Below are 10,744 nucleotides of genomic sequence, written 5' to 3'. Positions count from 1 at the left end.
TGGTAGTTTCAGGGTGTTTGCAGCTGCCATTCCAGCAAGACCCTGTTTCTTTTTAGAAAACTTTTATGTAACAAACACAGCTGCTGCCTGCTACATATGCTTCCTCTGTCTGAAAAGAGATGCTTGGTGAAACATGGGAGCTAAAACCTCCAGTTCCTCAGTGGTGATACAGATTCATCAAAATAGAAAAATCACCCTCAGTGTGTGGTATTTTCGGGGTTCCCAGTGGCAGGAAGGAAATTATGAATCTGACTCCATGTTCTTAAAAGGCTAATTTATTATTTTATGGTATTGTATTACATTATATTAAAGAATGCTGTACTAATCTATACTAAAGAATAGAGAAAGGATACAGAAGGCTTAACAAGATACCAATGAAAAACCTGTGACTCTAGCCAGAGTCCCAACACAGCTGGACTGTGATTGGTCATTAAGTCAAAACAATTCACGTGTTGGATAAACAATCTCCAAACCACATTCCAAAGCAGCAAAACACAGGAGAAGCAAATGAGATAATATTGTTTTCCTTTTTCTCTGAGGCTTCTCAGCTTCCCAGGAGAAGAAAACCTGGTCAAGGGATTTTTCCAGAAAATATGACAATGACATCAGTGGGCATGTGGTGTTTGTCTCTGAGGAGGAGGGAGAGAGAAACCATTCCATACACAACCAATGCCCACAGACCCCTGGCCTGGCAGGAGCCCAGCAGGCAGAGCAGCTCAATATAAATGTGACTGCATGGCTTTGGAGCCATGGTACAGCTGGGTTTATTGCTGCGTTACAGGATATCACCTCTGAGCTGATACTCCCTGAGAGACAAACTGGGGCTGGCTTTGAGCTGGGAAGAACAGAACTCCCTGACTCAGGATATTCTGATGGGGGTGTAGACTGGCTCTGTGCTTTTATCAACACCATGACTGTGCTAAAAAATCCCTCTCCAAATTAAATGGGAACAAAATGACCTGGTCAGACTGCAGAGGAGGCAGCAAGGCTCATCCCAATAATCAGACAAGAACTGCTCATTGTATTAGAGCAAACCCTGTCTGTCTCTGTATGACAGCCACTGCATTGATGAATGCAGGCTACCAGGAGCTAACAGTTTCTTTTTTGGTGTATTTAAAATACCAGTGTGCTGACATTCCCATCCAGCTCCACGTGGCTTAGGTGCAAGCTGGGATTTCAGTGGCTGCTGTGAGTGCTTTGGATTGCATGAATCTGAGCTGAACACAGCAGACTTTGCTCTAGAGGCACAGATCGAGTGCAGGGGAATCACAGCCATCAGAAAGGTAATGAGTGACTGGCACACACCCAGCAGGCAACGAGAAAAGTAACAAATCGGCTCCCTGAATTCCACCTTCACACTTCTCTGTTTACATTAACAAAACCTGCGTGGCAAGAACAGCAGGTGTCCTTCATCATGAAACCATAAATGGGGACACACAGTGCCCTCTATGTGGGCTGTACCTTAATACAAACCCTTCTGTCCTGTTAATAACATCCCCATTGTTAACCATAACTCAAACCCCTGATTGCCACCACAAAGAAAATATGTAATGATAGAAAATACCAGTGAAATGTTGTGGGCTTTCATAGTCTGCAATTCATAGATTTATCCTTGAAATGAACTACTTGGAAAAGCAGATAATAATGTTCAGTATTTGTTAGGAGAGTTAAAAGTAGCTCTCTGTACCCACAGAGGATGGAGAAAAGATAGATGGAAAACAAGTTAAGTTTACTAGGACATGATGCAGAATGAAAATACTTTCCCCAGAGTTTCATAATAATCTTTCTGTAGTAAAAAAGCTTTAACTTGTACCATCAAGATTCACAATAGGGAAAAGGTGTGAGAAATAGAGGTGTAAGAAACTTCCAAGCCTGGAACAGGATTTCTACAAGATTCTGTCTATAAAAGGCATCTTCAATGTATTTCCCAAGTCTCACTATTGTAAAGAAGTGAAGGGAAGTAAGAGGAATATTTTTCTCACTTACTTTTTATATTGATCAAGAACACAAGGCAAACATACAACTAAGGCAAAACTTTATTTTTTTTTTTTGGTAGAAAGAAAAATTAAACAGTCATATAATTAAGCAGTATTTCCTAGGGTTCTTCTGCAGGAGGACCTTCACCAAGCCTCATTAAACTGATAGTCTTACTCAGTGCACCTGGTTTTCAAGTAAAGCAAAAATACCAAAAGATAGTACAATTAGCTATGTGGAATATTTCTTCTGATCATTGCACCTCAATACCCATGACAGGGGCACAACACATTTTTTTCACATTGCACAAATCCCAAACATGAGTGAAGCTAATGTATTTTAGTCAGTTCTACAATTTGGCTCTTGGATGCTGGAACCTAATTCAGAAATTTCTATCTTAACCCAAATAATGCTTAATTATTCATCTACATTTGAAGGTCAGTACAACATACACACACATTTTCACACAACACTTGCCTTTGGCAAATGCAGCATTACAGTATTAATTTTACTTGCACTTCGGTAAAAGCAGAATTTTATTTGTCTGCAAAGCAAGATACTTTGAACATTATTGTAAACTACACATACACAGGGCTCCTTCTGTAGTGTCACACCAGCTACACATACACACAATTTAAGCAATAAAATATTCTTTAGCTTGCTCTTTGCACAGGACTCTTGTCTCATACCCTAATAGTTATCTGAAAAACAACCCAAACCAAACAAAACTGCATAATACTTCTTTAATATTCATTTCTTTAAACTCAAAACAGCCCTACAGTACTGTTAGGCTGTTACCAGTCTCTTTCAAAGACATACAGTATAAACGAAAAATTCTATCCTTAAGCAGCATCTGAGAAAACAACTTAATGCAGCTGCCACTTAGTGGCAGCAATCATTTAGGCATTTTTGGTATTGATACATCTCTTCATCATATAATTTGTGCATTTATCAACAAAAATGTAGGCCCCAATCCAGCAAAAACTTGCAGGTGTGCAAATGCTTTTCTTCCATGTGGAATATTTCAAGTTAAGACTCATCAGATGAGCAAAGTTAAGAACTTGCATAAATCTTTAAAGGAGGGGAGTTCTTAGTGCTGAAAACTTAACTGTTTTCTCTCACAGGACTAATATCCAATTACAGACTTGGAGAACATAGGAGAACTCTTATAAAGAACAGATATGTTACTGTGATAAATGCTTTCAAAGCTAACAAGAGCCTCTAGAAATGTCTGTGCCTTCCCACTGATCACTTTAACCCTACCTGGAGCACAGGTGCAGTAATATTGCCCTGGCTCCTGCATGAGGAATCAATAAAGTGCTTGTCACAAATTCTGTAATCATGGAATAAAATTAAATTTAAGTACCTTCAGAATGTTTTCAGATTTATAAATGATGAATTAAGGGCTGGTGTCAGATCCCCAGCATGTTTCCCTGAATTGCTAACAAATATTATGCTCTTCATGTGAAGACAAATTAGAATTCTGCTAGGACTGGGTGTATTTCACCTCTGTCCCAGTAAAGTCCTCCTCTGCCTCCAGGGGGAAAGCTTACCTGGATTTAGTGTCCATGTAAACATTCATGTTTGACCAAAAAGTGATGCTCATGCAATTTCACAAGCACCTGCATTCCAAGGGAGAGTTTGCTTTGTTTAACCAAGCATGGAAAACCAGTATTGTTTACATTATATCCACTCTGAATTGTGTTCATAATTTGTTCCCAAAGGCACCATAATCCTGAGAGGTCTTGCTTGCCCTTTGACATTTCCTTTGATGCGTTTTGTTCCTCTGGAAAAAAATATCTTTGATATTAGCTTTGACATAAATTCTACTCATCTTTGTGGCAACTTCTCATTAACATACTTCTAAATATTTAAATTACTAAAATTTTCTCTTCACATAGATAGATATTGTATATATATATATATATATATTAAATTTCTTTGCTAGCTTTCAGATAACTAATCTATGAGAACTGGCTTAGACTGTATGCTCTCTGTAGAGAACTTCTGTATGCTGCTCATACAGAAACAAATAATAGTTTGAAGTATTTAGCCATGGGATAGGATGATTTATTTTTTAAAGGCTTCGGTGTTGCTTCTATTTCTGTCCCAGTCAGCTACAGGATAATAGCAACAGCAAACACGTTGACAATGCAGTTCATGGTTCGGTTTTCCCATCTCACTGTGCAGGTTCCTGGAAGAGATTATTACAAAATTAAAATAGAATTCCATTGTCTTTACTACAGGCACTTCATTGAAGTGCAAATTATGCCAGATTTGTATGAATATTTAAGTCGTAATTTAAGGGAAATAGTAGTATGTCAGCTTGACTATAAAAAAACTAAAATCCTCAAAACATTTTTATTAACTTATGCATTGTTTGCTACCTAATGTGAGACTTGTAAGTTTAAGAAAGTTAACAGGAAAACACTATTCCAGTATCTTTCTTTAAAAACCGGACTCGCAAAAAACCTTGAAATTCCCATACTGAAACTGGCATGGCAATCAGACAAGAAATCAGAAAAGGAACTGGATCAAATGTATTCCAGTGTATTTACATTCTGCTTTCTTCCTCTTCTGTTGTATCAATGCCTTACAAGCAAAAGAAATATGAAGATTAAACTGTGTTTACTTAACTTTATATTATGATTTTTTTTTTAAGCTTGGTTGACTTTTTGAGGCCTTCTCTGTTTTTAAACTTAAACCTTGGCAGACCTCTAAAAAGACCTTTCTGAATCTGTGACAGACAACAAATTATTTTAATATTGTTTCCCTGTGACATTCGCAACCTGTGAAAAAATCTATTTAGAACTAATTTTGAAGCAATACAATGCATCCAAAGCCTGGCTGACAGTTCCACAGCTGAAACACATACTGTAAGTCAAACTATTTACATTTTTCACTAAGTTCTTTTCTCCTCTAAGGTAGTTGTCCCCTCTCAGCAGGCAGAGATGTTTAGGGCTACCCATGTATATTTACTATGAGCAACGTTTTCTGCCTCTTCAGCTGAGAGAATGAAATGTTTTTAGTCTTGTTTCAGAATGAAAGGCTTTTCTATTCCTGCTCCTCATAATTTACAAAGCAGCTGCCTTTAATGCCTGCACTGACTGATAACATTTTGCTGGGATTGTAAACAAGCACCTCATTCTCAAAACTACTGCTTCCACAGCCATTCCCAAAAATGTTCAACCCAGCTACTACAACTGAGCAAGAAGTAACATTTCTTGTTACAAATGTTCTGTTTAGATGGGGATGCTTACCATCAGTTGTGGTATCCCAGAAGCATGAGCTTGCTGTGTGAAGACCAGCTCCACTCCTCTGCATCACTGCACAGGTAACTGCAAGGTACAGCCACAAAACCAGGGAATTACAGCAGAAGAGGTGAATCATTCAGCATTTACAAACTGGAGCCTGGATTACATTTCCAAAGGGCTGGCACGTGGCACTCAGCTAAGACAAATCCTTTTTTGAGAACCCCTTTGGCCCCAGTGTTTTCCTCAAGAACTTGTCACTCATTTCATGATTATTTTTACTCACATGAAGACAACAGCTTCAACAAAACACTGGCTAATAGGATTATGGGTTTTATCTTTTAAACTACTTAGATAGGCTTGTGCCCCTCACAATGGGATTGCAGGTGGTGTCCTCACAGGTACAGCAGAAGTCACACTTGATGAGAGTTGTTTCCCAAAAATACTTGTGGACCCCTCACTGAGACCACACTCCAGTAATGAGCAGCTTTTCTATCACCTGCAATGGTCATAAAACCTCTGACTGAGGCCAAGACTTTCAAAACAGAACAGAGTGCAAACACTTCCATTACATCAACACTCCACAAAAGGACCAAAATAGGGTAAACTTTCTTATTTACCTTTTTCCTTCCACGTATATACACATAAATATAATGGGACATGATTTTGCACACAGGACTAAAGTCTTCCAGATGTTTCTATTTAGAGGAGGCTTAATCTGACTGAAAATTTTATTAAAGATAGCAATTTTTTCCTGAACTGATACTAAAATGTTGATATAATTGTCTTGGGGTTCCTTAAAAATCAAGAAAGACCACGTAACATGTAATCTGTGTTAAGTGTTGCCAGCATGCTCAGCCCAGGTAAAACTGCCACAGCTTTACCTCAGGTATTTCTAAAAATCTCTGTAACAGAAGAGTTCAGGTACCTGCTCTGTTTTGTTTATAGCAATCCCCTGAACCTTTCAGCAATTATTTATTGTGACTGCCAGTGCTACAAGTACAGCTGCTTGTACTTACCAATGTACTTATAGGTTTTCCCAAGTTTCACCAGATGGGTCAGTGACTGTTCTACTATAGCAGCAGTCCATTGGTTGACTTTGTTGTGATTATAATCTGCCTTGCCCAAAACATTCTCTATGCACTAGAACAGAGGGGAAAAATAGTTACAGTAAGCACACTTCAAAATGTAGAATTATAAAATGTTTTGCATAATCTGAGGGATATTTTTCTGGCAGCTAGGTTACTTTGAATCACTCAAGCTCATTAGGCATCAGCTGCTGAATGGGAAGCAAAATGACCCTTCTTGGAAATTTATTTTTAGTACATATTTACCACAATATTACAGGTATAAAAATGACTAAACATTTCTTGCAGGAAAGGCCTTAGCCACATGTTTTGGGTACCAAGTGAATGGATCTTTTTGCCAGTGAAGATCCTGACACATCCCACTGTTCCTAATGACTGCCAGCTCCAGTTTGGCTTTCAGAAGCTGCTGTAATGGGGAAGGCACTACTCAAATCAACAATATCAGCTTGGGCTGGCCAACCTGTCAGAGAATATAACCAAAATTCCAAAACCTTCAGAGACAGAGCGACACCAGTGAAGTGCACATCCCTGCTTAAAAGATGGAGAAGATACTCAAGGGTCATATCTTGCAGCACAAGAAACAGCTGAACTGTTGGAAAATTGGATGCTCTCCCACAGCTACAGATTGGCCAACACTTACTTAAACTTAAAAGGATTGAACAAAAATCCTTCTCTCAAACTGCAACTCTTAAATTGCATTCTCTGCTCTTGGGAAACTCAGAATTATGTGCTGATGGCTACTTCTTAAACCTGAGGAATTCACTTAAGAAACCCATACCTGGAAAAGGTAAGGGAAGTAAAACTGTGTTCTCCTGTGATTCAGTAAGAGGTATCCTGTGCACTAATCCCCCCCTAACAGGCTGTGTAAGAGACCTGTGCCCCAGATTTTGAAAAGCCCAGTTAATTCTGACCACACACTGCACAAAGCTGGCCACAGCAGTCAGAGGAAATAGTCACAAAACACAACAGAAGACAGAAGAGGGACAAGACCCCTCAGGGATTTTGGTCCTTCCAGAGATGGACCCAGTGCTGGAGCTCCTTGGCCCTCGTTAAGCTTCCAATCAGAGGTAGAAACTCTTGGCTTTACTCCCAGTGTCTGGAGACTGTGTCACACTGTATTTGGCTTTAAAACCAGGGGCAGTTACATAAAGGGCTGAACTGTTGTTTATCTAACATGCAAGAGCTTGCTGTTGTGATCTGGAGCAGCTTCAGAAAGTGCAGGTGGGAAAGGACCTGCAGAATCCCTCTAAAAACCCATTTCAAAACACTATTCCCCTGCAAACCCTGAGAGCATCTGTGAGCCACAGGCTTCTCATTAATCACTTTCTAGTTACTAGGTATTTAATGTAGGCTATCAGACTACTCCCTTTCATCCTATTCTTTCTCTGCAAAAAATGTATTTTAAAAGTTAGAACAAGGAGCTCATAGAGTGCAACCTCCCACACATGCTAACTTCCATCCCAAGGCTAACTTCCAAATCTGAGAACATTGTTCAAGGCCTTGTCCAGTCAAGTTTTAAAAATCTCTAAGGATGGGGACTCCACAAGCTCTCCCTGCAAGCTCTCCAGTGATTAGCTTCTCTCCAGCTGGACAAAGGGGGAAAAGTAAATAGGAGTGAATTTCCCTTACACTTTGTGCCTGTCATCCTCACTCTTTCCGTTGTAATGCAAATCTGGCTCCCCTCTTATGTACCTTCTCTTTAGGTAGTTGAAGACAGCAACTGGATGAAGCTTAAAGCAGCTCCAAGTTAAACTCTGTCTTTATATAAATACTAATTCTATGTAAGTTTATACTTATCTGGGATGGTCAAGGAAAATAACTGCTTTCAGTACTGTGCAAGGTATGGTAAAGAATTTCTTCAAAACACAGCTGTTAGCTAAAACCTACCTCCTTAACTATGTTGTGGGCCTCATCAGCATTGAAGATCATCTGCAATAGAAGTGAATTATTATTATTATTTCTGTCAGAAAAGTACACAAATTACAGTTTTACTCTACAGCACACATAACAATGTGTCTGGTTATTTGCATTGTAGCCTGTTAGTATAATTTTAAAATCTTACATTTGTTTAAAATCCATACATTTGTTATTTAGCATTGCTTTTCTAGTGATGTTTGAAGGGGTCCAAAAACTCAGACCTCAGTGAACTTTGAAACAGGTTCACTTTACGTTTTCTGTAAAGATTTAATTCCACCATGCCTGTGTTTGTCACAGGAATATTCTCCAGGAAAAATTAAATGACAATTTTTTTCCTCTGGCTCTTAATCTGTGTTTTTATTGGAGTCACAAACTTGCTAACCCACAATTACATCTTGCTTCCCACGGGCAACATACGGTTTTGCAAACCTACTATGTGAAAGACTGGTTTGCACAGTCATTACCTCACCCAAGCACCTCTCTCAAGCGCAGAAAAAGCTCGCAGGTTTTAATTCCTCCTATTTTCTCCTCCTTCCTGCTCATGGGCACTTGGCTTGGCTCCCAATGGAACCGTGGCACGTTCCCTTGTGCCACCCGCCTCTCCACAAACACTCGGGCAGGGGCAGAAGCCTCCAGGGCATTCATGTTTAAGTTGCTTGGAGTTTTGGTTGATTTTTAAATGAAAACCGGTGGTCAGAGCCCTGAAGCGGCGTCCGGGGAGGGATCGGCTCCTCCGCTCGAACAGGCAGGACCAGCCCGCGGCGCTGACCGGGCCCGGCACTTTCTGGGATTTTCCCCTGGAAATCGGATTTTTCCCTGGAAAAATGGCCGCGGTCTGACAGCCCCGGCGGCTCCTTCCCGGAGGGAACATCCACCCCGCGGCCCCGGGCAGCGCCGCTCGGCCCCGGCCCCTGGGGCGGGCGGAGGGCCCGGGCACAGCATGGGCGAGGCGGCGGCCCTACCTCATCGTTGTGGGGGTGAAACTCCTCCATGGCCCCGGCGCGGGCGGCGGGCGGCGGCCGTTCCCCGTTCCGGCAGCGGCGGCGGCGGCGAGTCCTGCGCGGCTCCGCCTCCACCGGGCGGGCTGGGCCGGGCCGGGCCGGGCGGGGCTCCCGCCGCGGGGCCGGACCGCTCGAGCCGTGGGGCCGGGAGCGGCCTTGCTGAGCCGGGAGGGGAAGGAGAGGAAAGGTCCCCAGAACAGCAGGGACAGGGAACTGTTGGGGCCAGTCCGGAGGCGGCCACCGAGTTGATCAGAGGAAGGGAGGAAAGGATGAGAGAGCTGGGATTGCTCAGCCTGGAGAAGGCTTGGGGCTGTCCCAGCGGCGGCCTTCCAGTGCCTGAGGGGAGCCTAAAGGAAAGAGGGGACAAGACTATTTACAGAGCATGTGGTGACAGGACAAGGAGGAATGGTTTTAAACTGAGAGTGTAGGTTTAGATTAGATATTAGGAAAAAAATACCTCCCTGTTCGGCTGGTGAGTCACTGGCACAGGCTGCCCAGAGTCCCATCCCTGGCAGTGTTCATGGCCAGGCTGGATGGGGCTCTGAGCAACCTGGGCTAGGGGAAGGTGTCCCTGCCATGGCAGGGGGTTAGAACAAGATGATGTTTAATGTCATGTCCAACCTATGAAAAACACCAATCGATTGTTTTTAAAATGTTTATAAAATGGTTATAAAAATAGTAATACAACTAGAGTAATAAATATTTGGACAATTTGAATTAGGACAATATGAGACAATAGAAACAAAGAGTTACAGACGTCCGGGTACCTTTTTCTGGGCAGCACAAGCCTGAAAAAGGAGACACGTTAACAGAGGATTAACCCTTAAAAACAATAACCTGTTGCATATTCATACATCTCATACATGTTGCATAAATTCCATTCAAACACTGGATTCTGTCTGGTCATCGTCAGCTTCTTCCTCATAATCCTGACGGCGTTGTCCTGCCAGAGGGAGGTGGGAAGAAGTTCGTTTCTCCTGATAATGGAGGAATAAATTCTCTTTCTCTGAAAGATTCAGGTGTCTTATGGCTGTTATCTCAGTGCTAGTCCTTTCTTTAGAAAAAATAAGTCTTACATAGCATAGTTTCTATTTTAACATTTTGTTATAACCTAAAACTCTATTTACCACACTACTTAAGAGAATTAATACAGCATTACTTTCTAACACAACACATATAATATTCACTTTAATATTTGCAAAAAGCCAATCATAAAATATGCATTTTTCACAAACCCAAACCATTTTATGATTCTGTGCCTCTCTGAGCGAATGCTCCTCCCCGGGCTCCTCTGCCGGGCACAAGGGACAGCCCGGCACAGGTACCGCCAGCACTCACAGTGTGAGCACAATTCCTCCTATCAGTAGAGAGTTTTCCTCTGTTCTGTTGCTGCTGTTGGGAAGTCCTTTGCTGGACATACAAAGCTTCCCCCGAAGTGGCTTCCCCAGAAGAGCTGTCACATCCCCTGCCTTCTGTGTTCCCCTTTTCCCTCTGCTCGAATGAATTTGTGTCA

General features: G+C 41.7%; 1 protein-coding gene across 2 annotated transcripts; it reads right to left on the bottom strand.

Annotated features, from left to right (window-relative positions):
- Positions 1 to 2,018: 2,018 nt before the first annotated feature.
- On the bottom strand, positions 2,019 to 9,278 carry DYNLT3 (dynein light chain Tctex-type 3). Of its 2 annotated transcripts, XR_008484029.1 has the most exons (6): positions 9,193 to 9,278; positions 8,201 to 8,242; positions 6,245 to 6,368; positions 5,235 to 5,312; positions 3,528 to 4,168; positions 2,019 to 2,160 (listed from the first exon to the last, which is right to left on the bottom strand). XR_008484029.1 is itself a non-coding variant. In XM_054291292.1 (5 exons), exons 1-5 carry the CDS (start codon positions 9,220 to 9,222, stop codon positions 4,092 to 4,094), a joined length of 351 nt encoding a protein of 116 aa, XP_054147267.1. In that variant the 5' UTR covers positions 9,223 to 9,278; the 3' UTR covers positions 2,019 to 4,091. The 2 variants fall into 2 exon arrangements, 1 of the variants encoding a protein (XP_054147267.1); XM_054291292.1 differs by having other exon boundaries at positions 2,019 to 4,168.
- Between the last annotated feature and the right edge of the window lie 1,466 nt (positions 9,279 to 10,744).

This window comes from Melozone crissalis, unplaced genomic scaffold (assembly GCF_028551555.1).
Source record: "Melozone crissalis strain CALT ecotype California unplaced genomic scaffold, PUWL_Pcris_2 ptg000090l_1, whole genome shotgun sequence".
NCBI lineage: Eukaryota > Metazoa > Chordata > Aves > Passeriformes > Passerellidae > Melozone > Melozone crissalis.
This window is presented reverse-complemented; position numbering and strand designations above follow the sequence as displayed.

Excerpts from the sequence above, each read along its gene's own strand:
- DYNLT3 (XM_054291292.1), bottom strand. The coding sequence starts at position 9,222 with ATGGAGGAGTTTCACCCCCACAACGATGAG. Across the intron at positions 8,243-9,192 it reads TTCACCCCCACAACGATGAG|ATGATCTTCAATGCTGATGA; the intron begins GTAGGGCCGCCG and ends CTTCTATTGCAG. Across the intron at positions 6,369-8,200 it reads CCCACAACATAGTTAAGGAG|TGCATAGAGAATGTTTTGGG; the intron begins GTAGGTTTTAGC and ends CCTCTGTTCTAG.